The sequence below is a fragment of the Nerophis ophidion genome, linkage group LG18, assembly GCF_033978795.1.
Source record: "Nerophis ophidion isolate RoL-2023_Sa linkage group LG18, RoL_Noph_v1.0, whole genome shotgun sequence".
In the NCBI taxonomy this organism is placed as follows: domain Eukaryota; kingdom Metazoa; phylum Chordata; class Actinopteri; order Syngnathiformes; family Syngnathidae; genus Nerophis; species Nerophis ophidion.
In genome coordinates, this window is record NC_084628.1 from 5,752,906 (window position 1) to 5,780,897 (window position 27,992).

The window sequence follows — 27,992 nt, forward strand, 5'->3', positions numbered from 1 at the left end:
GGTGAGAAGAGGTTTTAAAATAACTAGCGCATGCTTACTTTTACCGCATGTCTTTGGTAAGCGCAGGAGTGAGAAGAGGTTTTAAAATAATTAGCGCCCCAGCGGCAATTCAAGGAAATACGGTAATTGTCAAAGTATCGGATCAGGCCAGAATGTTAAACGGCACATTCCTAATTTCATTGCATTATTTTGTTATTTCGGGCTTCACGGTGGCAGAGGGGTTAGTGCGTCTGCCTCACAATACGAAGGTCCTGCAGTCCTGGGTTCAAATCCAGGCTCGGGATCTTTCTGTGTGGAGTTTGCATGTTCTCCCCGTGAATGCGTGGGTTCCCTCCGGGTACTCCGGCTTCCTCCCACTTCCAAAGACATGCACCTGGGGATAGGTTGATTGGCAACACTAAATTGGCCCTAGTGTGTGAATGTGAGTGTGAGTGTTGTCTGTCTATCTGTGTTGGCCCTGCGATGGGGTGGCGACTTGTCCAGGGTGTACCCCACCTTCCGCCCGATTGTAGTTGAGATAGGCACCAGCGCCCCCCGCGACCCCGAAAGGGAATAAGTGGTAGAAAATGGATGGATTTTTTTATTTCGTTGATATTGACACCCTCATTTAATTAAATGTTTCTGTAGTGAATTTTGTCTTCAAACTGAATGAAAATATAAAACAGATTTTGATTATATTTGAGTCAATATGATGACTTTAAAGAGGAAATACAGTATTTTGTTTTTAAAGACAGACTTTTGACACAGAAACTGTTGAGGCTATTTAGTAAGATTTTACACGGAAAAGTGTTGCTTTGCAATTTTCCCCAAAACTTCCAACGTCAAATTCCTTTCTAGACGTATTGACTGATCTGCCAACCTTAGAATGTGATGAGAAGCATGAAAAAAATGACATTTCCTGTTTGTCTTCCCTTGGGTCAGCATGGATGTCCTCATGAAAGCGGACCTCACACTGACCAACAACAGCAGCCACCCAGCAGAACCTGACCACCTGGACTTCATCAAAACCCAAGGACTGAACCACAGTGACCCACTGGACATGTTTGAGGGCATGGAGCTTCTTCTTCGTTTCAAACCTCTCTTCATGCCGCTCTACTGCCTCGTCGTGGTCATCGCCAGCGTGGGGAACTCCTTCCTGTTGACTTGCATCCTGGTGGATAAAAAACTCCACAACGCCACCAACTTTTTCATCGGAAACCTGGCTGCTGGAGACCTGCTGATGTGTCTGAGCTGCGTGCCGCTGACCATGTCCTATGCCTTCGACAGCCACGGCTGGGCCTTTGGGAGACCGCTGTGTCACTTGGTGCCTTTGCTGCAATGTGCTACCGTTTTTGCGTCCGTGCTCTCCCTCACAGCCATCGCTGTGGACCGATACGTCGTCTTAGGTAAGACAAATTTTGGAAGCCATGCTTCTTTGGTCAACTCTTCACCAAGTCTTGCAGTCTGTAGGTGACCTCATTCAATCCTGTATGGAACCTCTTACTGTGGTGTGTCTAAGGATGGGTACCGAAAATGGAGCTTTTCTACACTTCCAACAAGTATTGTGTGAATGATAACCCTATTCTAGACTTATAGTAGCAAAACTATTCACATTTGCACATCTACAGTAACAAAAGTCCATTTAAAAAGTCATTTATTTTGGATATATCATTTCAAAGAAAAAGGGCACTGGACTTTGAAAACCTCTTAAGGCCCAAGCTGTTTGTTTACATGTTTTTGTTTCTGTTTTTCCTTGCCATTTGGGCTTATTGGACCCTAATTAGAATAAAAACCAAGAATCATATTTTTATATGATGTACATCAGGGGTCACCAAGCTTTTTGAAACCAAGAGCTACTTCTTGGGTACTGATTAATGCGAAGGGCTACCAGTTTGATACACACTTAAATAGATTGCCTGAAATAGCCAATTTGCTCAATTTACCTTTAATAAATCAATCTATATATATATATATATATATATATAAAAAGGGGGTATTTCTGTCTGTCATTCCGTCGTACATTTTTTTTCCTTTTACGGAAGGTTTTTTTGTAGAGAATGAATGATGAAAAAAACACTTAATTGAACGGTTGAAAAGAGAAGAAAACAGGAAAAAAAAGAAAATTAAATTTTGAAATATAGTTCATCTTCAATTTTGACCCTTTGAAATTCAAAATTCAACCGAAAAAAAGAAGAGAAAAACTAGCTAATTCGGATCTTTTTGAAAAATTAAAAAAATAATTTCTGGAACATTATTAGTAATTTTTCCTGATTAAGATTAATTTTAGAATTTTGATGACATGTTTTAAATAGGTTAAAATCCAATCTGCATTCTGTTAGAATATATAACAAATTGGACCAAGCTATATTTTTAGCAAAGACAAATCATTATTTCTTCTAGACTTTCCAGAACAAAAATTTTAAAAGAAATTCAAAAGACTTTGAAATAAGATTTAAATTTGATTCTAAAGATTTTCTAGATTTGCCAGAATATTGTTTTTGAATTTTAATCACAATAAGTTTGAAGAAATATTCCACAAATATTCTTTGTCGAAAAAACAGAAGCTAAAATGAAGAATTAAATTAAAATGTATTTATCATTCTTTACAATTAAAAAAAAAAACTTGAACATTGATTTAAATTGTCAGGAAAGAAGAGGAAGGAATTTAAAAGGTAAAAAGGTATATGTGTTTAAAAATCTTAAAATAATTTTAAGGTTATATTTTATCTCTAAAATTGTCTTTCTGAAAGTTATAAGAAGCAAAGTACAAAAAAAATGAATTTAATTAAACAAGTGAAGACCAAGTCTTTAAAATATTTTCTTGGATTTTCAAATTCTATTTGAGTTTTGTCTCTCTTAGAATTACAAATGTCGAGCAAAGCGAGACCAGCTTGCTAGTAAATAAATACATTTTAAAAACTAAAGGCAGCTAACTGGTAAGTGCTGCTATTTGAACTATTCGTAGAACAGGCCAGTGGGCTACTCATCTGGTCCTTACGGGCTACCTGGTGCCCGCGGGTACCGCGTTGGTGACCCCTGATGTACTGTACATAGCCACTACACATGAAATACACAAACGTGTACTTCATGCGTAGTAATATGCTACTTTTTTTCCAAATTCCATTGTATGTTATACTCTTCTGACACCACCAGATGGCAATATAAGTGTCCACATAAGCAGCCATAAGACCCCAATTCAGTAGTGTACACAATTTTGGAAATAAGAGCTAAAGGGTGCTGTCCACGCATGTGACCACTATGACTTTAGAGTTTAAGGGGAACTGCAGCTTTTTGGAATTTTGCTTACCGTTCACAATCATTATATGAGTGACAAGAACACACTTGTTTTTTTATGATTTTGAAGATGATACAAATGTGGCTAATGGGAGTCACTGTAGTAGCCTACAAAGCCCTCTAAAACAACTTTAAAACTCTCCGTCAACATTTTATATACACAGGGCCATTCTACATATTATGTAGTAACAGACACGTTCATAACAATATGTAATATGTTTAATATTTACCGTATTTTGATCATTTTAATTATTTCCGGGACTAATTTATTCTGCGCACTGATTTCTGTTTCCATAGCAGCGCACATCTGACTTCCAATGTGTTTCTACTTCAGGAATCAAACACAAGTGTGTTTTGTAATCATGGAGGACTTATAACAGACAAGGAAGATGACAATTTTTTGGAAAAATGAAGATTCACAACCTTATACTTTTGAAGCTAAATATCTGCTGCTTATAGAAGCTAGGACGAAGGAAGAGTGAGACATGGGATCCGAGCCGAGGATGTTGTTTTGGCTTGTGCACCCCTTTGAGACACTCGTAATTTAGGGCTATAGAAGTAAATATTGATTAATTGATTCATTGGGAGCAGACAGCCATGAGAGGAGGATGAAAGCCATTTTGACGCTAGGAATATGACATTTGGAAACAAGTTGTTTCAACATAAATGGATTGCCTATCCAAAATCAACAGGAAACGTCCCCAGCTGGACCAGATGAACAACTGTCCATCAAATGAGTCCCTTTAATATCGATCATGACAGAGGCAGCATGCCACGCGTGTTAGTACAACTACAGTACATACGCTGTCTGGCTAACTCAGCTGTGTACAAGCAAAACATGAAATGTGGGCTAATACTTTACAGATACTGTAATATTATTGTACATGTTTTTCAGTCAGTACAGATTGGTGTTCTATCGCAGTGTTGTGCACTACAAACTGAAACACGTTTTGTGTTGTTGTGGATGCTAGCTTATTTTGTGCCGTAGCTAGCTTTCACAGCTAATACCGAAGCACGCCGATGTGTTAGTACGCAAAAAGAAAAAAAAAGAAGAAGAGTTCTCGGGTTACGGAACATAAATGAAGTATTGTTGAGGGTTTTTGAATGCTACTTTAAAGTGATTTAGAGGTAAAATTGATTGCTCTCATTCGCTGCATTACCACCGAGTATGAGCAGATTTTTATATGTTAGAAAGCAAAAAAAAACCATTTGTCTTCTTGTCTCTCATAATAATTCTGAGTGATATGCAACATTCCAAAAAAAAGTTTGCATAGATTATGTTTTACAGACCATTTTAAAGTCTTTGCGGGAAGTCTTACTTCCGTGGTTAAACTTCGACAGTGTCTTCTCCCCGCCAAACTTGTAATAGTTTTTAGCTCTTTTATAGCGAGTCTACTAACAGATAAAAGTTAAAACTATACGCTACTTCGTGTTAGAAATGGCAACAGCGAAGGGTGCATGTACACAACAAGAGGCTGTCCAATTCTAATTCTTTTTTGTCAAAACCAAACTTTTTTTTAAAAGAAAATAATTTCTAATGTGAATGCAATCCGACCCGCATGCGGTCATGACGTCTCACGCATTGCAGTATTTACAGAATTAAACATGGCTTCCAATGTCAAGGATTTTGTGCAATCAAAGTAAACATTTTCTGAACCGAATTGTGATTAAGTTAAAGTTAGAGTACCAATGATTGTCACATACATTTATTATTCTCTGCATTTGACCCATCACCCTTGATCACCCCCTGGGAGGTGAGGGGAGCAGCGGTGCCGCGCCCGGGAATCATTTTTGGGGATTTAACCCCCAATTCCAACCCTTGATGCTGAGTGCCAAGTAGGGAGGCAATGGGTCCCATTTTTATATTCTTTGGTATGACTCGGCAGGGATTTGAACTCACAACCTACCGATCTCAGGGCGGACACTCTAACCACTATGTCACTGAGTAGGCCTAGTGGTTATTAGTAGTGATTAAGGGCTATATAAGTAAACTTTAATTGATTGGTTGACGTGAGTTCCTTAAACGTATTATTTTTACCTGTTTTCAAACATTAGGGCTGTTATTACGTTATAAATAACTGTAAAATGTGCCTCATTTGTCTCATCTCTGCTTCTCACACCAGAGTGGAGGACTGATTCATGCCAAAGTACAAAGAGTTACAGTCGGAAAGGGTTTCATACGGCAACCATTCCTGGGTGGATCTCTCGTAAGAGGAAATATGGGGGGGTTAATCATTTAGCAATGCAGTCTGCTGAAAATGACGGAACGCGCCACTCCACATAGCAACTGACATTGTGGTCAGAGTTGGAATTGCCACAAAACACATTTTAAGGTATTCAACACTCTACTGGATGGGGAAAGTGCACTCCCCCCAACCCCAATTTCGTCACGTTTCATGTGTCAGGTAAAGCGTGACGAATGAGGTCACATGACTCGTCGTTCCTACTATGCAGTAGCCTAAGCGAGATGTTATCAATGCGCTGAACAACTATTTTTGACTGCTTTGTGGGCAGTTCTGCTTTGACCTTCCTAAAGAGTTTCTTAAGAAGGGTGGCAGTAGGTCTGGGCCGAAGGCACTGTTCAGGCCAGAGAAGAGATCCGGCAAAAATGACTATCTTAGTTTCTTTTGTCATTTAAATTGAGACGATTTATGGACATCCAGTCATTTACCTCTTGTAAGCATTACATTTGTGTTTTAGGTGAGTCTGTTTTGAAAGTAAAGGGTAGATACATTTGTACATCATCTGCTAAGATATGAAAAGGGATTTTATTTAGTCATTTATTTTCCAAATGATCCCTTTTCAATAAAGGCCACACCGCAGTAAGAGCTGCCCTTAGAGGGCAGCTTTTTTTTGGATTAATTATGCATACAGGTCAGTATGAATCATCATCAATCAAAATTCAAGTGTGATGCATCCGATTAAGAGCAAATGATCATTTGACAGCACTAATGTAAATGTAAATAAATGATATTATTACACATTTGCTGATTTATCATTTAGTTAGATTTTTTTTTCTGTACAAATGAGCTTGCAACTTGCTTTGAAGTCATAAATAAAGCAGACATTTAATTATTCATTTTTGTCTTTACAAAAATATTTTTAACACAGTACATGATGTAATGTTTGGCATGATTACATAATATTTAAATTATATGCATATATCATATATATATATATATATATATATATATATATATATATATATAATATACAGTATATATATGTTTATATTTATATTTGTATGTATATATATATACATATGTATGCATATATATATATATATATATGTGTGTGTGTATATATATATATATATATACTGTATTTTTTGGATTATAAATCGCAGTTTTTTTCATAGTTTTGCTGGGGTTGCGACTTATACTCTGGAGCGACTTATATGTGAAATTGTTAACACATTACCGTAAAATATCAAATAATATTATTTATGTAATTCACGTAAGGGACTAAGCGTATATCAGCAATCGTCACACACGCCCACGTCAACCAATAAAAATTTGGCGGGGGTGCGTCATGGCAGAAGTGAATTGTGGAAAAAAAAGATGCTACCTGCTACTACTTCCGTACCTGTGAAAATTGATCATTTCAACATTGGCGGTAACTTATAAAAACCGAGAAGAGCTGAACAGAAATGGCAACCGAAAAGGAAATCATGTACTGCAGGTTATAAGCTTGAAGTAGTGAAATATGCAGCAGAAAACGGCAATCGAGCAGCAGAAAGAAAGTTTGGAGTAAGTGAAAAACTTGTGACAGACGAAAAATTTCCCCAAACAATAGAGCGACCTATGTATTTTTTTTTCCTTCTTTATTATGCATTTTCAACCAGTGTGATTTATGCTCCTAAAAATACAGTATATATCACTTTTTTTTTGGAAAACAAATGCATTTAGTAAAACATTGAAATATTTTATTGAAACCTGTTTTCCAGGCTTTAGTGAGCCACGTACACTGACTCAAGGCCAGATCTGGCCCTGGGGCCTTGAGTTTGACATCCTTGATGTAGCAGGAGAATAATACCAGGCCCAAAATGTAGCCTTGAAGGCCTACTGAAAGCCACTACTACCGACCACGCAGTCTGATAGTTTATATATCAATGATGAAATATTAACATTGCAACACATGCCAATACGGCCGCTTTAGTTTACTAAATTCCATCCATCATCTTCCGCTTATCCGAGGTCGGGTCGCGGGGGCAACAGCCTAAGCAGGGAAACCCAGACTTCCCTCTCCCCAGCCACTTCGTCTAGCTCTTCCCGGGGGATCCCGAGGCGTTCCCAGGCCAGCCGGGAGACATAGTCTTCCCAACGTGTCCTGGGTCTTCCCCGTGGCCTCCTACCGGCTGGACGTGCCCTAAACACCTCCCTAGGGAGGCGTTCGGGTGGCATCCTGACCAGATGCCCGAACCACCTCATCTGGCTCCTCTCGATGTGAAGGAGCAGCGGCTTTACTTTGAGTTCCTCCCGGATGGCAGAGCTTCTCACCCTATCTCTAAGGGAGAGCCCCGCCACACGGCGGAGGAAACTCATTTCGGCCGCTTGTACCCGTGATCTTATCCTTTCGGTCATGACCCAAAGCTCATGACCATAGGTGAGGATGGGAACGTAGATCGACCGGTAAATTGAGAGCTTTGCCTTCCGGCTCAGCTCCTTCTTCACCACAACGGATCGGTACAACGTCCGCATTACTGAAGACGCCGCACCGATCCGCCTGTCGATCTCACGATCCACTCTTCCCTCACTCGTGAACAAGACTCCTAGGTACTTGAACTCCTCCACTTGGGGCAGGGTCTCCTCCCCAACCCGGAGATGGCATTCCACCCTTTTCCGGGCGAGGACCATGGACTCGGACTTGGAGGTGCTGATTCTCATTCCGGTCGCTTCACACTCGGCTGCGAACCGATCCAGCGAGAGCTGAAGATCCCGGTCAGATGAAGCCATCAGGACCACATCATCTGCAAAAAGCAGAGACCTAATCCTGCGGTCACCAAACCGGAACCCCTCAACGCCTTGACTGCGCCTAGAAATTCTGTCCATAAAAGTTATGAACAGAATCGGTGACAAAGGACAACCTTGGCGGAGTCCAACCCTCACTGGAAATGTGTCCGACTTACTGCCAGCAATGCGGACCAAGCTCTGGCACTGATCATACAGGGAGCGGACCGCCACAATAAGACAGTCCGATACCCCATACTCTCTGAGCACTCCCCACAGGACTTCCCGAGGGACACGGTCGAATGCCTTCTCCAAGTCCACAAAGCACATGTAGACTGGTTGGGCAAACTCCCATGCACCCTCAAGAACCCTGCCGAGAGTATAGAGCTGGTCCACAGTTCCACGACCAGGACGAAAACCACACTGTTCCTCCATAATCCGAGGTTCGACTATCCGGCGTAGCCTCCTCTCCAGTACACCTGAATAAACCTTACCGGGAAGGTTTACTAAATTACAGTTTTAAATTTCCCGCGGAGTTTCTTGTTTAAAACGTCGCGGAATGATGACGCGTGCTCGTGACGTCCCGGGTTGCAGGGGACATATTAGCGCAGCACCATTTACGGCTAAAAGTCGTCTCTTTTCATCGCGCAATTAAACAGTATTCTGGACATCTGTGTTGCTGAATCTTTTGCAATTTGTTCAATTAATAATGGAGACGTCAAAGTAGAAAGATGGAGGTGGGAAGCTTTAGCCTTTAGCCACACAAACACGGTGTTTCCTTGTTTAAAATTCCCGGATCAGAACGGTCAAGCGAACATGGTTCCCGACCACTTGTCAACTGGCAGGTTTCGGTGAGAAAATTGTGGTAAAAAGTCGCCTTACCGGAGATCAGCTGAGCTTGCGACGTCCATGCAGCTGTCGTCGACTTCCCTCAGAGACTTGCGTCAAGACACTCGTGTGTCAGAGTTGCCAGTGACAGTTTGTTTGTGTTTTAGTTTCTCCTCTGTGTGTTTAGTATTTCCTGTCCTTAGATCCCGTCTAGTGCTCTTATTTTGGTTCAGCTTCCTGTTTGTCTCCCTGTGTCCTGTTTTCACTCAGCTGCGGCTGATTGGCATCTGGTCACACCTGATGTCAATCAGCCAGCTCCTACTTTACCTGCTTTTTTCCTCCAGTCAGGGCTGGATCATTGTATTGTATTGTCGTTGCCTCATGTCACTCTTGTGTCTTTGCTACCTGTCGTGTCTGGCATGATTTCAGCTATTACCTGTCGTGCTAAGCTGTTTTTGTTAGCCATTAGCTATTTCCAGTTTTTCTGTTTGTTATCCTCTACCTTCCATGCTAAAGTTCCTTTTAGTTTTTGTAGCTCCCAGTGCTAGCTCTCTTAGTTTGTTATTCCGCCCACGTGCGTGCTTTTTGTTTGTTCTTGCGTAGTTTTAATTAAATCAGGTTTTCATATACCATGCCTGCCTCCATCTCCGCATCTGGGTGTTCGACAACAAATAACCCTGACACCGTGGACACACCCCTCCGACTATCAGGTACTATTTAATCTCACTAAAACACTAGCAACACAATAGAAATATAAAGGATTTTCCAGAACTATCCTAGTAAATGTGTCTAAAAACATCTGAATCCGTCCCAATGCAATCGCCTTTTTTAAATTTTTTTACCTTATTTATTTATTTATTCTAGTCCTTCGCTATCAATATCATCATCCACGAATCTTTCATCCTCGCTCAAATTAAGGAGGAAATTGTCGTTTTCTCGGTCCGAATAGCTCTTGCCGCTAGAGTGTGGGGACGTGAGGAGCCTTCACCCTTGTGACGTCATCGTCCGCTACTTCCGGTACAGGCAAGGCTTTTTTATCAGCACCAAAAGTTGCGAACTTTATCGTCGATGTTCTCTACTAAATCCTTTCAGCAAAAATATGGCAATATCGCGAAATGATCAAGTATGACGCATAGAATGGACCTGCTATCCCCGTTTGAATAAGAAAATCTCATTTCAGTAGGCCTTTTGAGGCGCGCCACAGGTTAGAGGAGATTTTTCAGAAAAATATCCAAGGTTGACAGCGATAGACCAGATCATTTTTTTCAGCTTCAATGTGTTGCTTCCTTTGTGACTTTGTCTTGATGTTTCCATTTTCTTCTCTCAGCTCACCCCGTGCGAAGGAGGATTTCTTTGTGGGGTTGCGGCGCGGTGGCGACGGCTGTCTGGCTTTTATCTCTGGCCTTGGCGGCGCCGCCGTCCTTTTACACGCGCTACCTCGACCTGCGGCCCAGTGGCGTCGACCTCGTGGTTTGCGAGGAGTTCTGGCCCGAGAACGGCAATCTGCGACTGCTCTATTCCTGCTTCATCCTCATCGCCTCCTACATGATCCCGTTGCTGTCCGTCAGCATCTCGTACTGCGCCATCAGCCTCAGCCTCAAGCGCTATGCGGTACCCGGCGAGCGGGCCGGCGGGAAGCAGCACTGGAAGCAAAAGAGGAGGAAGACCTTCTCGCTGTTGGTGGCCTCAGTGCTCGCCTTTGCTCTCTGCTGGCTGCCTTTGCAGGTAACTGTATGTCCGAAAAGTCTCTCCATGAATGTTTCATGCTTCATCAAACGCACACACAGGATTAACTGCCCATAAAAGGAATACGTTGTAGACATCGTTATGAGAGATATGATGCTCACCATGAGCCGTGCCAAAGTCTCCCATATTAGATCATCACAGTAATGGGAGAGGCAAGTTAATGCAGCATAGCTGAACAAACATGTCTTCGGTAGATCAAGTAGATCACCCCCAAGATAGCAGGATAGCAATTTTGGAGCAATCAGGCTATCATCCCCACAAGAGAGCAGAGTATATATCCGCAAGTATCTCCAGCTATTTCTACAATAATGATTTTGCTGACTTTTTCCGTCTATAGAAAACCTATACTGCTATATACAGTAAGTTGCACACTGACTACTCTAAAGCAGTGTATCTATCAATCAATGTTTATTTATGTAGCCCCAAATCACAAGTGTCTCAAAGGAATGCACAAGCCACAACGACATCCCCTGTTCAAAGCCCACATAAGGGCAAGGAAAAACTCACAACCCAGTGGCATGTCAATTTGAATGACTATGAGAAACCTTGGAGAGGACTGCAGATGCGGGTGATACATATATATATATATATATGTATATATATATATATATATATATATATATATATATATATATATATATATATATATATATATACATACAAACCCTGTTTCCATATGACTTGGGAAATTGTGTTAGATGCAAATATAAAGGGAATACAATGATTTGCAAATCCTTTTCAACCCATATTCAGTTGAATGCACTACAAAGACAAGATATTTGATGTTCAAACTGATAAACTTTATTTTTTTTTTGCAAATAACAATCAACTTAGACTTTCATGGCTGCAACACGTGCCAAAGTAGTTGGGAAAGGGCATGTTCACCACTGTGTTACATCACCTTTTCTTTTAACAACACTCAATAAACGTTTGGGAACTGAGGAAACTAATTGTTGAAGCTTTGAAAGTGAAATTCTTTCCCATTCTTGTTTTATGGAGAGCTTCAGTCGTTCAACAGTCTTGGTCTCCGCTGTCGTGTTTCACGCTTCATAATGCGGCACACATTTTCGATGGGAGACAGGTCTGGAGTGCAGGCGGGCCAAGAAGTACCCACACTCTTTTTTTTTTTAAGGAAGCCACGCTGTTGTAACACTTGTGTTGCTGAATTAAGCAGGGGCGTCCATGATAACGTTGCTTGGATAACAAACATATGTTGCTCCAAAACCTTTCAGCCATAATGGTGCCTTCACAGATGTGTAAGTTACCCATGCCTTGGGCACTAATACACCCCCATACCATCACAGATGTGTAAGTTACCCATGACTTGGGCACTAATACACCCCCATACCATCACAGATGTGTAAGTTACCCATGGCTTGGGCACTAATACACCCCCATACCATCACAGATGTGTAAGTTACCCATGCCTTGGGCACTAATACACCCCCATACCATCACAGATGTGTAAGTTACCCATGTCTTGGGCACTAATACACCCCCATACCATCACAGATGTGTAAGTTACCCATGCCTTGGGCACTAATACACCCCCATACCATCACAGATGCTGGCTTTTCAACTTTGCGCCTACAACAATCCGAATGGTTATTTTCCTCTTTGTTCTGGAGGACACCACGTCCTCTGTTTCCAAATATAATTTGAAATGTGGATTCGTCAGACCACAGAACACCTTTCCACTTTGCATCAGTCCATCTTAGGTGAGCCCGGGCCCAGCCAAGCCAGCAGCGTTTCAGGATATTGTTGATAAATGGTTTTGGCTTTGCATAGCAGAGTTTTAACTTGAGCCCATGTGGTGATATCCTTTACACACTGATGTCTCTTTTTGATGCAGTACCGCCTGAAAGATCAAAAGTCCGTAATATCGCTTATGTGCAGTAATTTCTCCAAATTCTCTGAATTTTTTGATGATTTTACGGACCGTAGATGGTAAAATCCCTAAATTCCTTGCAATAGCTCGTTGAGAAATGTTCTAAAACTGTTTGACAATTTGCTTACGAAGTGGTGACCCCCGCCCCATTCTTGTTTGTAAATTACTTAGCATTTCATGGAAGCTGCTTTTATATCCAATCATGGCACCCACCTGTTCCCAATTAGCCTGCACACCTGTGGGATGTTCCATATAAGTGTTTGATGAGCATTCCTCAACTTTATCAGTATTTATTGCCACCTTTCCCAACTTCTTTGTCACGTGTTGCTGGCATTGAATTCTAAAGTTAATGATTATTTGCAACAAAAAAAACATTTATAAGTTTGAACATCAAATATGTTGTCTTAGTAGCATATTCAACTGAATATGGGTTGAAAATGATTTGCAAATCATTGTATTCCGTTTATATTTACATCTAACACAATTTCCCAACTCATATGGAAACAAAGTTTGTATATATTTATTTACAACTACAACAGAAATAAATCAGCGATACAAATATGATGCCACTATTTAGTATTTAAAAAAACATGTGAACAATGTGATAAGTAGGGAGTAAGTTAGTAGGATTAACCAGTGCTCTTTTCTGCCAGGCTGGGGCTGAGACGGCCATTCCTCGAACCCCATTAAAATATCGGCTCCCAAAATTGGTTATGGGCATCCTTGACTACTAATGGTTGATATCGGCCCTGAAAAAAAAACTATCGGTCGATCTCTACTTTAGGTGTGTATATATATATACATATATATATATTAGGGGTGTAACGGTACACAAAAATTTCGGTTCGGTACGTACCTCGGTTTAGAGGTCCCGGTTCGGTTCATTTTCGGTACAGTAAGAAAACAACAAAATATAATTTTTTTGGTTATTTATTTACCAAATTTGTAAACAATGGCTTGATCCTTTTAACATTGGGAACACTATAATAATTCTGCCCACGTTAATCCACATTAAACTGCCTCAAATTGTTGCTTTGATTAAATAAAATGACTTTTCTTCTACATATAAAAAGTGCAACATTAAACAGTTTCAAATCAACTCATCATGCTTAATTTATTACAGCATTTGGGAAGCCTGTAGTTGACTTTTATTATGTAAATGTTATATTTTTATCAACATGTGATAGCAGGCTCCCTGCCATTCAAAACTAGGTTGCTACATTACTAATGATTAATTTAACTATAGCTGAAAAATAGTACAATAGCAATAGGAGAGACTATTCATCCCTGAACACCATGGAGTTCATGTAGGCTTTATGATGCACTTACATTATTATATACACTATCACACAGAAACTCTTCATTTAATATAATGTCCTTTTTTGCTGCTTCAACACACCTCAATCAACACTGTCCGCAAAATTAGCTAACGTTACGCTAAAAGCTAACTAGCCTTCACCTAAAGCCAGAACTGCGAGCGAGCTGAGTTGCAGTTTGTTTCTAGAAGGTCAACGGGCTCCTAGTGATGTTTAGAAATTTTTTGACTAGGAAGTGTTTTGTATAATTTGGGAAGAGTCCGTTTTTCCCCTACTAAACTCATATCTGCTCGATGCTAAGGCACTGACTACATCGTTCTGAAAACGCACTGCTGATTGGCTTTGTATGTAACCAATCAGATGGTTGTGTGGGCGGGACAATGCAGGGTGCTGTGTACAGACAGACACAGAGGCAGAACGGAGCGGAGCAGCTTGTTAAGACTTTAGCATACTTCATATGTTTGTGTGAAACTCGTTCCGCACCGAACCGGAACCCCCGTACCGAAACGGTTCAATACAAATACACGTACCGTTACACCACTAAAATATATATACATATATATATACTGATACCGATAAAAGAAGGCGGATATTGATCTAAGTCAAAATGCCAAATATCGATGGCGATAATCGACCCTGCCAACAATCGGTCAATCGCTACTCTTAACTGCAATACAGTTTCCTTTCTGTAGTATTGTCCCTTGGGAAGTAGCATGCACCCTCCTACTTGTTGGAACTCATGTTTCCCTTTGATGAACCACAGCTCACCCAGAGCTGGCAGCACTCATGCAGCCCCAGATACTCACGTTCAATGGATAATAAATCTATACAGCTTTACTGTAACGTGCGGTGACCTTCACGCCAGATGATGCCTTTGGAGTTTTAAGTGTGAATAATTCATGTTAATACAGATTGCTCATTAAGATAACAGCAACAATTCATTCCCCTTCATAATACTGTTATCAATTATTTAGTCTCATTCTATTTATTTACTTTTATAAACATGTAAGACGTTTTATTTCCTTTCTACGATCAACTCTGCTTTGAGTGAAAGTTTTTGATCTTGGATATATAATCCTCCGTGTTGTCAGCCTCATTCATTCAGCAGAGCGAAAAAAGCATCGGACGTGTGACAAAAAAAAAAAAAAAAGATAACTCTGGCTTTCTCACTAAAAAGCGAGAGTAACGCCTAGCTGACGTTCACCCACTTTATGCTGACTGACACTTTGGTGAGTCAGAGTACTACTTTGCCAATTTTTCTCTATTTGAAGTCCAATTATCAAGGAGAATGCTGTCAATGAATGCATTATGTATGCTGTGGAAGCTAGAAATGATGGAGTAGAAATATTTCTGCAAACATATTGTGAAGTTTATTGCATTTGATCGGGAAATGTACAAAAACTCTATAATCATTTTTGATTAAGAAAAACATTTAAAAATTTTAAATCATACCGAAAATACATGTATAACACAGTTTAATGGACAAATATTAATATTTATTTCATAAGGCTTTTCCTCCCCTGACCGCACGTCCCTGCTTCCATACAAACTTTACACTAACTACTATCAATACAAGAATAAATGTACTTTCTATTGGAAGTGTCATGATCCAATATTGATATTATTGGATATCAGTTTGATGTCATTAAAAAAAATTATACCGTCCAGCCATCTTCTTCCGCTTATCCGAGGTCGGGTCGCGGGGGCAACAGCCTAAGCAAGGAAACCCAGACTTCCCTTTCCCCAGCCACTTCGTCTAGCTCTTCCCGGGGATCCCGAGGCGTTCCCAGGCCAGCCGGGAGACATAGTCTTCCCAACGTGTCCTGGGTCTTCCCCGTGGCCTCCTACATGTTGGACGTGCCCTAAACACCTCCCTAGGGAGGCGTTCGGGTGGCATCCTGACCAGATGCCCGAACCACCTCATCTGGCTCCTCTCGATGTGGAGGAGCAGCGGCTTTACTTTGAGTTCCTCCCGGATGGCAGAGCTTCTCACCCTATCTCTAAGGGAGAGCCCCGCCACCCGACAGAGGAAACTCATCTTGTCCTTTCGGTCATGACCCAAAGCTCATGACCATAGGTGAGGATGGGAACGTAGATCGACCGGTAAATTGAGAGCTTTGCCTTCCGGCTCAGCTCCTTCTTCACCACAACGGATCGGTACAACGTCCGCATTACTGAAGACGCCGCACCGATCCGCCTGTCGATCTCACGATCCACTCTTCCCTCACTCGTGAACAAGACTCCTAGGTACTTGAACTCCTCCACTTGGGGCAGGGTCTCCTCCCCAACCCGGAGATGGCACTCCACCCTTTTCCGGGCGAGAACCATGGACTCGGACTTGGAGGTGCTGATTCTCATTCCGGTCACTTCACACTCGGCTGCAAACCGATCCAGCGAGAGCTGAAGATCCCGGTCAGATGAAGCCATCAGGACCATATCATCTGCAAAAAGCAGAGACCTAATCCTGCGGTTACCAAACCGGAACCCCTCAACACCTTGACTGCGCCTAGAAATTCTGTCCATAAAAGTTTTGAACAGAATCGGTGACAAAGGACAGCCTTGGCCGGAGTCCTACCCTCACTGGAAACGTGTCCGACTTACTGCCGGCAATGCGGACCAAGCTCTGACACTGATCATACAGGGAGTGGACCGCCACAATAAGACAGTCCGATACCCCATACTCTCTGAGCACTCCCCACAGGACTTCCCGAGGGACACGGTCGAATGCCTTCTCCAAGTCCACAAAGCACATGTAGACTGGTTGGGCAAACTCCCATGCACCCTCAAGAACCCTGCCGAGAGTATAGAGCTGGTCCACAGTTCCACGACCAGGACGAAAACCACACTGTTCCTCCATAATCCGAGGTTGGACTATCCGGCGTAGCCTCCTCTCCAGTACACATGAATAAACCTTACCGGGAAGGCTGAGGAGTGTGATCCTACGATAGTTGGAACACACCCTCCGGTCCCCCTTCTTAAAGAGAGGAACCACCACCCCGGTCTGCCAATCCAGAGGTACCGCCCCCGATGTCCACGCGACATTATACCGGCATGCATCTAAAAGTTAACATCTAAATGTCCTCCAATAAGCACACAATGTTGATCTTTTCTTATATTTTAGTGAAGTCTTTTGCAAAAGGTAAACATGGTAAACACTATAGGCCAGTGGTTCTCAAATGGGGGTACGCATACCCCTGGGGGTACTTGAAGGTATGCCAAGGGGTACGTGAGATTTCTTTGAAATATTCTAATAATAGCAACAATTCAAAAATCCTTTATAAATATATTTATTGAATAATACTTAAACAAAATATTAATGTAAGTTCATAAACTGTGAAAAGAAATGCAACTATGCAATATTCAGTGTTGACAGCTAGATTTTTTTGTGGACATGTTCCATAAATATTGATGTTAAATATTTATTTTTTTGTGAAGAAATGTTTAGAATTAAGTTTATGAATCCAGATGGATCTCTATTACAATCCCCAAAGAGGGCTCTTTAAGTTGATGATTACTTCTATGTGTAGAAATCTTTATTTATAATTAAATCACTTGTTTCTTGTTCAACAAGTTTTTAGTTATTTTTATATCTTTTTTCCAAATTGTTCAAGAAAGACCACTACAAATGAGCAATATTTTGCACTGTTATACAATCTAATAAATCAGAAACTGATGACATAATGCTGTATTTTACTTCTTTATCTCTTTTTTTCAACCAAAAAGGGTTTGCTCTAATTCGGGGGTACTTGAATTAAAAAAATCTTCACAGGGGGTACATCCCTGAAAAAAGGTTGAGAACCACTGCTATAGGCTACTAGGAGCTAGCAGCTACACAACAGCTAAGCACACAAGCTGGATATACCTAATAAGTGTCCTGAATTGAACGATATTGCAGTCTAAAACAACACATTTGTCAAAGTAAACAAGTATCAAATAATTATATTGGTATATTATTTACACATGTAAAGTCTCTAAAGTATTAAAAAGTAACCAGTAACAAACGTGTCCGCATAATTCAACTTGCAGCCTCGTAAGCTTTAATTAATGAGTTATTGTGACCACTAGGTGTCGCCAAAAACACTTTCACTTCAAATGATTTAAAGGCAGCTTATTTAGTTCCAGTTCAAAACAAATAGGTTAGTGTTTTTCTTAGCCTCCATTGTTATGTGTTTGATTCATTTCACTCGATCAAGCCTTTTCTAACATTCCCCACCACAAAATCGGATGAGTATCAGCAATAATACCGCTGACTGACGTGTTCATTTGAAACAGTGTAGGCCGAATGCAGCTGATATAGGCTCCAGCAACCCCGCGACCCTAAAAGGGACAAGCGGTAAAAAATGGATGGGTGGATGGATAGGTCATAAGTACATATGCACACACATTCACTGTACAAACATACATACTGTACATGCACATACACGTCCAGGAGAAACCGGATTGAGACACGGCACACTGCTAAAGCTTAGCCTAGTTTTACCGTCCATCCATTCATCCATTTCTTACCGCTTGTCCCGTTAGGGTTGCTGGAGCCTATCTTAGCTGCATTCGGGCGGAAGGCGGGTACACCCTGGACAGTGATGTGCAGTCAGGGGAGGCAGGTGAGGCGGGGCCTCACCCGCCATCATGGAAAGAAAAAAATGTAAAAAGAAAAAATTTTTATTATATTGTTGTATGTATCCAGTGATTATACTATAAAGTTATTTTCCATTTAACTTCACCAGTTTTAAATTATTTTTTATTCAAAATCGCTTAATTTTTACATTTGCCGTTCAAATACTGAGAATGACTTGCGGTGAGTCACAGCCAGCTGAGCCTCACCGTGGATTGCGCAATGACTCAGCTAACTGCTGGCTGCTGTGCAGTGAGACCGTATTGCTGTATGAATTATATTATACATTTCCATAGTTTAGTTAGCTGAGGTATATAATGTACAGTGTATTTTGTCAACAACTGTATGTGTGTAACGTATTTCTTGTGCTGGGCAATCATAAAACGGCTCCGAAGACCCACTATGTGAGGCAGCTGTTCTCCGGCCTCCTGTTGGTAGAGGGCGCTAGTGATCCCAGAGATCATTCTTGCACTACTCAGCTAGACCTGGGGACATCTGAAGCCGGTATTTTTTAAAGTTGTCGTTTGCCTGCATATCGTAAAAACAACCGTCCAACATTTTACAACTAATTGTAAACTTATAGGTGCCGACCATCAGGGCCGAGTTGCGACGAAAGAGTGTGTCGATGTTGAGATATTAAGTCGAGTTGGTGAGTGAATTTGTTTGCTAATAGTAGCTACTAGCCGTACCCATGTATTTTCTATGGGCGGTTAGCATCAGGTTTTAATCCCGTTTCCTCCAATGTTTCTTATCCGATTGAATCCATATTTATGTCAAGTCTTTATTTTGGGTACTTAAATATGGTGACTGGGTATTGTGGCGTTTTAATGTCATCTGCATTTTTTATGCTACAGTAAAGACAATGAATGAACACGGTGTTACAGCTGTCAGTGTCAACACTGTGTTACAGCTGTCATAGTGACAACGCTGTGTTACACCTGTCATAGTGACAACACTGTGTTACAGCTGTCATAGTGACGACACTGTGTTACAGCTGTCATAGTGACAACACTGTGTTACAGCTGTCATAGTGACAACGCTGTGTTACAGCTGTCATAGTGACAACGCTGTGTTACAGCTGTCATAGTGACAACACTGTGTTACAGCTGTCATAGTGACAACACTGTGTTACAGCTGTCATAGTGACAACACTGTGTTACAGCTGTCATAGTGACAACGCTGTGTTACAGCTGTCATAGTGACAACGCTGTGTTACAGCTGTCATAGTGACAACACTGTGTTACAGCTGTCATAGTGACAACACTGTGTTACAGCTGTCATAGTGACAACACTGTGTTACAGCTGTCATAGTGACAACACTGTTACAGCTGTCATAGTGACGACACTGTGTTACAGCTGTCATAGTGACGACACTGTGTTACAGCTGTCATAGTGACGACACTGTGTTACAGCTGTCATAGTGACAACACTATGTTACAGCTGTCATAGTGACAACACTGTGTTACAGCTGTCATAGTGACAACACTGTGTTACAGCTGTCATAGTGACAACACTGTGTTACAGCTGTCATAGTGACAACACTGTGTTACAGCTGTCATAGTGACAACACTGTGTTACAGCTGCCATAGTGACAACACTGTGTTACAGCTGTCATAGTGACAACACTGTGTTACAGCTGTCATAGTGACAACACTGTGTTACAGCTGCCGTAGTCACAACACTGTGTTACAGCTGCCGTAGTGACAACACTGTGTTACGCCTGCCGTAGTGACAACACTATGTTACGCCTGCCGTAGTGACAACACTGTGTTACGCCTGCCGTAGTGACAACACTGTGTTACGCCTGCCGTAGTGACAAGACTGTGTTACGCCTGCCATAGTGACAACACTGTGTTACGCCTGCCGTAGTGACAACACTGTGTTACGCCTGCCGTAGTGACAACACTGCGTTACGCCTGCCGTAGTGACAACACTGTGTTACGCCTGCCGTAGTGACAACACTGTGTTACGCCTGCCGTAGTGACAAGACTGTGTTACGCCTGCCGTAGTGACAACACTGTGTTACGCCTGCCGTAGTGACAACACTGTGTTACGCCTGCCGTAGTGACAACACTGTGTTACGCCTGCCGTAGTGACAACACTGTGTTACGCCTGCCGTAGTGACAACACTGTGTTACGCCTGCCGTAGTGACAACACTGTGTTACGCCTGCCGTAGTGACAAGACTGTGTTACGCCTGCCGTAGTGACAGCACTGTGTTACGCCTGCCGTAGTGACAACACTGCGTTACGCCTGCCGTAGTGACAACACTGCGTTACAGCTGTCATAGTGACAACGCTGCGTTACACCTGTCATAGTGACAACACTGTGAACTGTCGTGTTTGTTATTTTGTACATACATGTGATTATTTAATATTGTTAATGTTAGCAGTATTATCCCTAATGATGATAATGATAAGTGTAATTTATTTATACTATACTATACTAGCTAAAGTACCTGCTACATTAAGTTAAAGTACCAATGATTGTCACACACACACTAGTTGTGGTGAAATTTGTCCTCTGCATTTGACCCATCCCCTTGTTCACCCCCTGGGAGGTGAGGGGAGCAGTGAGCAGCTGCGGCCGGGAATCATTTTTGGTGATTTAACCCCCAAATCCAACCCTTGATGCTGAGTGCCAAGCAGGGAAGAATGCTGGTATGAGCTTTTGAACATAACCCGTTAACTGCTGCCAATCAAATGGTGAATAAGATACTCAATAGGGTTCATATGTTTATAAATCTGACTGTGATGAAGTCAGTGCCTCACCAGCCATGAACCTCACCGCACGTCACTGACCCTGGACAAGTCGCTACCTCATCGCAGGGCCTTCCACAGGTTAAAATTTTTGAAATACACAATAACATTGATTTGTTTTAAAATGGTATTGGCATAGACACCCTACTTACTTTACTTTGCGCTTTTTAAATAAATCAAATCAACTTTATTTATAAAGCACATTTAAAATTTACCACAGGGGTAGCCAAAGGGCTGTACAATGGACAGGTTAAAAGATAATACAAGAACCGAGCAAACAACACAACACAAACAGAACATGATAAAAAATAAATAAAACATAAAAAGCATAAAAACAGGTTCACAGCAGGTGTATAAAGGGGGGCATTGCAGGATGGATATCACTTAGTGTTAAAAGCCAAGGAATAAAAGTATGTTTTTAAGAGAGATTTAAAAACAGGAAGAGAGGAGGCTTGTCTAACACTCAGAGGTAGGTTGTTCCAGAGCTTGGAACAGAATAAAAACAGAACTACATTATTGTATCCATGTTAGTGTTTAAGATAGCTAGCGATTAGCACTGGAGTTACCAGATAGCGATTAGGGCTGTAGTTGCCAGCTAAAAATTTGTTCTAAGACTAGTAACCAGCTAGTGATTAATGCTCTAGTTGTCAGCTAGCAATCTGCGCTCTAGTTCCCATCTAGCAATTTGCCAACTAGTTGCTCGTTGTAATATAGCAATTAATGCTCTAGATCAGTGGTTCTCAAATGGGGGTAAGCGTACCCCTGGGGGTACTTGAAGGTATGCCAAGGGGTACATGAGATTTTTAAAAAATATTCTAAAAATAGCAACAATTCAAAAATCCTTCATAAATATATTTGGGGGGGGATCTTTTTTTGTTTTTTTGGCATGAAAAAGGGATTTTTTTGGGGGGGTTGTGCACTAATTGTAAGTGTATCTTGTGTTTTTTATGTTGATTTAATAAAAATTAAAAATAAAAAAATTATTCTGCGGCCCGGTACCAATTGAGCCGCGGCCCGGTGGTTGGGGACCACTGCTCTAGATGTCAGGCAGCAATTTTCAGACTCGTTGCCAACTACCAATGAGCACTCACATTGTCGGCTAGCAATTTGCCAACCAGTTGCCGGATAGCAATTAACGCCCTACTTGTCAACTAGAAATTAGTGCTTTAGATGTCAGCCAGCAATTTTCTGACTAGTTGCCAGTTAGCAATTAGCGCTCGTGTTTCCAGCTAGCAATTTTTTGTTCCATAACAATCTATGAGGTTAATATAGTCCTCTCCTCTTTCTATTCCCCCTCTTTATCCGCTTTCATTTGTAATTCAAGTAGTCATTACATTTATGTACTGTTGCATTTGAAGCAATTTTGAAGTTGATAGTAGAGGTCTTTATTATTATTATTATTATTATATTAGTATTTTCATTGCTGCATTTGTTATTTCTGTATACTATACAGCCTTGCTGACATACTGCATTTGTGTACAGTATGCCAGCTGCACGGTGGCAGAGAGAAACTCACTTCGGAGGGTCATAAAAAGGGCCTCCTTAGATGAACTGTACAGTGCCAGGTGCCTCAAAAAGGCCTAAAACATCATAAGGGACCCATCTCACCCCAGACATAAACGTTTTGAACTGCTGCCCTCGGGCAAGAGATACAGGGCAATAAAATGCCGGACAAACAGATTTAAGAACACTTTTTACCCGAGAGCAACAGTGTGCTGAACACAAGGCATAAAAAAGAATGATTGTGCTTGGTATTTTATGTACTTTTATCTATTTATCTGAGTACCATTTTTTTTTATTTTTTTTTTTACGTGTTATGAATTTACACTAAATTATTTTGCTTGCTATTTTGTTAATAATAAAGATCTATTCTATTGTATTAACTACTTTCATTAACTGGTTCTTTGCTATTTAATTTCCGGTACCATATTAGTATGTATCATATTTTCTGGTGTTTTTGTTTTTTGTTGTTTTTCTCTTTCTCTCTCCGTCTTATCTCCCTACTGCCTCTGCAATTTCCCCTTCCGTCTTCATTATTTTCTTTCTCCAATTCCGGTGAGGCTTCACCAAACATTGAATACATCCATTTAATAAAGTCAAATCCCAAAAAAAGCAAGAAGAGAAGTATCCCACACTTCTCTTTTGTAAAGCAACAATATGATTTGCTGAGTGGCTGCACAGGACATGTTAAAGGCCTACTGAAATGAGATTTTCTTATTCAAACAGGGATAGCAGGTCCATTCTATGTGTCATACTTGATCATTTCGCGATATTGCCATATTTTTGCTGAAAGGATTTAGTAGAGAACATCGACGATAAAGTTTGCAACTTTTGGTCGCTAATAAAAAAGCCTTGCTTTTACCGGAAGTAGCAGACGATGTGCGCGTGACGTCACCGGTGTGAGGGCTCCTCAGATCCTCACATTGTTTACAATGTGAGCAACCAGCAGTAAGAGCAATTCAGACCGAGAAAGCGACAATTTCCCCATTAATTTGAGCGAGGATGAATGATTCGTGGATGAGGAAATTTAGAGTGAAGGACGAGAAGGAAAAAAAAAAAGGCGAGGGCAGTGAGAGCGATTCAGATGTTTTTAGACACATTTACTAGGATAATTCTGGAAAATCCCTTATCTGCTTATTGTGTTACTAGTGTTTTAGTGATATTAAATTGTACCTGAAGTCGGAGGGGTGTGGCCACGGGTGTGTTGACACCAGAGTCTCTAAGGGAAGTCACGGCAGCTGCATGGACGGCGCAAGCTCCGCTGATGTCTCCGGTAAGAGGTGACTTATTACCAAAATTTTCTCACCAAAAACTGACGGTTGACATGTAGTCGCTTGACCGCTCTGATCCATAGTAAAGCTTCACCTTCTGGAATTTTAAACAAGGAAACGCCGGCTGTGTTTTTGTGGCTAAAGGCTAAAATCTTCCCACCTCTACCTTTCTACTTTGACGTCTCCATTATTAATTGAACAAATTGCAAAAGATTCAGCAACACAGATGTCCAGAATACTGTGTAATTAAGCGATTTAAGCAGACTACTTTTAGCTTGGATCGGGCTGGAAAATAATGTCCGCTACAACCGGTGACGTTAAACGCACGCGTCATCATACCGCGTTTTTTTTCAACACGACACTTCGCGGGAAATTTAAAATTGCAATTTAGTAAACTAAAAAGGCCGTATTGGCATGTGTTGCAATGTTAATATTTCATCATTGATATATAAACTATCAGACTGTGTGGTCGGTAGTAGTGGCTTTCATTAGGCCTTTAAAATATTATAAATAATTTTTTTAAATTGAAACAGTGTAGGTAACCAAATATGCTGGGATAACTAATTGCAGTATTTTATTGCAACAGTTGTTGCTAAAGTGCTAATGTAGCGATGTAGTACTCCTTTGCGTTGTGTTTTTCCCCAAAAGACGACACCCAGTCATTCTTCCGACTCAAACATGGTTTATTCTGGTGAAAACAATCATAGTGAGTCTCCAATCAGCCTTCTTAACATTCATAAATCGTCACGTGGAAGACAACAGACTGACGACACACATTAAAACACGACAAAATAATACACAGTACCTGGTGAAAACAATCATAGTCTCCAATCATCCTTCTTAACATTCATAAATCGTCACGTGGAAGACAACAGACTGACGACACACACGTGTCTCAGCCTGGAAGTCTGCTGTGACATGTGACGTTCAATGACCATAAAAATGTAGGAAATGACAGTACTGAACTTAGAATAATAAAAAGAAAAAGAAATCTGCGTTCAAAAGACTCCGGCTTATTAGTGATTCCTAGAGCTCAAAAAAAGTCTGCGGGCTATAGAGCGTTTTCCGTTCGGGCTCCAGTACTCTGGAATGCCCTCCCGGTAACAGTTCGAGATGCTACCTCAGTAGAAGCATTTAAGTCTCATCTTAAAACTCATCTGTATACTCTAGCCTTTAAATAGACCTCCTTTTTAGACCAGTTGATCTGCCGCTTCTTTTCTTTCTCCTATGTCCCCCCCTCCCTTGTGGAGGGGGTCCGGTCCGATGACCATGGATGAAGTACTGACTGTCCAGAGTCGAGACCCAGGATGGACCGCTCGTCGGGACCCAGGATGGACCGCTCGCCTGTATCGGTTGGGGACATCTCTACGCTGCTGATCCGCTTGAGATGGTTTCCTGTGGACGGGACTCTCACTGCTGTCTTGGAGCCACTATGGATTGAACTTTCACAGTATCATGTTAGACCCGCTCGACATCCATTGCTTTCGGTCCCCTAGAGGGGGGGGGGGTTGCCCACATCTGAGGTTCTCTCCAAGGTTTCTCATAGTCAGCATTGTCACTGGCGTCCCACTGAATGTGAATTCTCCCTGCCCACTGGGTGTGAGTTTTCCTTGCCCTTTTGTGGGTTCTTCCGAGGATGTTGTAGTCGCAATGATTTGTGCAGTCCTTTGAGACATTTGTGATTTGGGGCTATATAAATAAACATTGATTGATTGATTGATTATTCTGGTGAAAACAATCATAGTGAGTCTCCAATCATCCTTCTTAACATTCATAAATCGTCACGTGGAAGACAACAGACTGACGACACACATTAAAACACGACAAAATAATACTCAGTACCTGGTGAAAACAATCATAGTCTCCAATCATCCTTCTTAACATTCATAAATCGTCACGTGGAAGACAACAGACTGACGACACACGTGTCTCAGCCTGGAAGTCTGCTGTGACATGTGACGTTCAATGACCATAAAAATGTAGGGAAATGACAGTACTGAACTTAGAATAATAAAAATTGCGAAATAAAGAGTCACATTACATAATGTCTGAATGTAAGAAATGAGATAAAATGACATTAAAACGAAAACAGTAGTAAGACAGTAAGCAATTGAGATCATAAATTACCTCTGTTACACTAACATACATTCTTGGTCTTTCCAAGGTGCTCAACCTCCTACTGGACCTGGACCCAGACTGTGACATCATCGGCAAGCGCTACATAAATGTCCTCCAAGTCTGCTGTCACTTGGTGGCGATGAGCTCGGCGTGTTACAACCCCTTCATCTACGCCTCGCTGCACATCAAGGTACGCATGCACTTGAGGGGCTACCTCTGTCCTTGTCCTCATCAGAGGATGGTGCAGAGGTCCTTGTCCAGGAACTGATCTCATTTACGCGGACTCCCACCCTGAATTGTGCATGCTTGTCCTTTTCTGTCGTATTTACTTGCTAATCATGCAGAAATGATCCACATTTTTGAACCGAAGGCTTATTGGACTGAAGACAGGAGGTCTAATAGTCAGATGATGGAACACTGAGCTTGGACATGAAGTATTTTAAAGCAAACGTAGTGTCTTCTCCTTTGACTGATGCTACAGGAGGATCACTCTGAGGGCTAAAAGGGTCAAATATGTTGGCTGGACTTGTAAATGCTTGACTTCAAAGCGCTAACCGTACTGTGAACTCTCTGCACATGGAACTTAGTCACGTGCACAGGACTGATTTTGTCCCTTGATACACTACATTATTTATTACCACCTTCTTCTCCAAAATGTAAATGTAAATCAGTCAAGGTTTTAGCCTTGGGGTTAAAACCAGCACGGGAATGACACCACACCGACCCACCGTTTCGGTTCAAAACTTGGTAGACAAACATTTGTGCATTTTTTTTTGTATTCTAATAGTGTGCTTTTGCTGTATAGAGGAACTTGGACCACTGTAAACACTGGGCTGTGGGAAAAAATCGATTCGAATTTGAATCGCGATTCTCACGAATCGATTCTCATTTTTAAAAAATCTATTTTTTTTTTTTTTTTTTATCATTCCAACAAAACAATACACAGCAATACCATAACAATGCAATCCATTTCCAAAACCAAACCTGACCCAACACAATTCAGGACTGCAATTATTTAACTGAGCATTTGAGAGAAGACACAAACACGACACAGAACAAACCAAAAGTAGTGAAACCCATCCATCCATCCATCATCTTCCGCTTATCCGAGGTCGGGTCGCGGGGGCAGCAGCCTAAGCAGGGAAGCCCAGACTTCCCTATCTCCAGCCACTTCGTCTAGCTCTTCCCGGGGGATCCCGAGGCGTTCCCAGGCCAGCCGGGAGACATAGTCTTTCCAACGTGTCCTGGGTCTTCCCCGTGGCCTCCTACCAGCTGGACGTGCCATAAACACCTCCCTAGGGAGGCGTTCGGGTGGCATCCTGACCAGATGCCCGAACCACCTCATCTGGCTCCTCTCGATGTGGAGGAGCAGCGGCTTTACTTTGAGTTCCTCCCGGATGGCAGAGCTTCTCACCCTATCTCTAAGGGAGAGACCCAAACTCATGACCATAGGTGAGGATGGGAACGTAGATCGACCGGTAAATTGAGAGCTTTGCCTTCCGGCTCAGCTCCTTCTTCACCACAACGGATCGGTACAACGTCCGCATTACTGAAGACGCCGCACCAAAGAGGGTAGTGAAACAAAAATGAATATTATCAACAACAGTATCAATATTAGTTATAATTTCAGCATAGCAGTGATTAAAAATCCCTCATTGACATTATCATTAGACATTTATAAAAATTCAAAAAAAGAACAATAGTGACAAAGTGGCTTACACTTGCATCGCATC

At 41.5% G+C, this 27,992-nt stretch overlaps 1 protein-coding gene across 13 annotated transcripts in view; it reads left to right on the plus strand.

Annotated features, from left to right (window-relative positions):
• The window catches only part of si:dkey-202l22.3 (7 transmembrane receptor domain-containing protein), a 59,390-nt gene extending 31,711 nt beyond the window's left edge, over positions 1-27,679 (plus strand). For 7 of the 13 annotated variants that reach the window (XM_061878599.1, XM_061878598.1, XM_061878597.1 and 4 more), the window contains 3 exons: positions 922-1,385; positions 10,378-10,775; positions 26,306-27,679. In XM_061878599.1, coding sequence (XP_061734583.1) covers positions 922-1,385; positions 10,378-10,775; positions 26,306-26,527 — 1,084 coding nt within the window. In that variant the 3' untranslated portion in view covers positions 26,528-27,679. Of the gene's footprint in view, positions 1-921; positions 1,386-10,377; positions 10,776-22,852; positions 23,254-26,305 lie in introns of those variants that run through there. The other 6 variants (XM_061878605.1, XM_061878604.1, XM_061878608.1 and 3 more) reach the window with 3 other exon arrangements.
• The last annotated feature ends 313 nt before the right edge of the window (positions 27,680-27,992 follow it).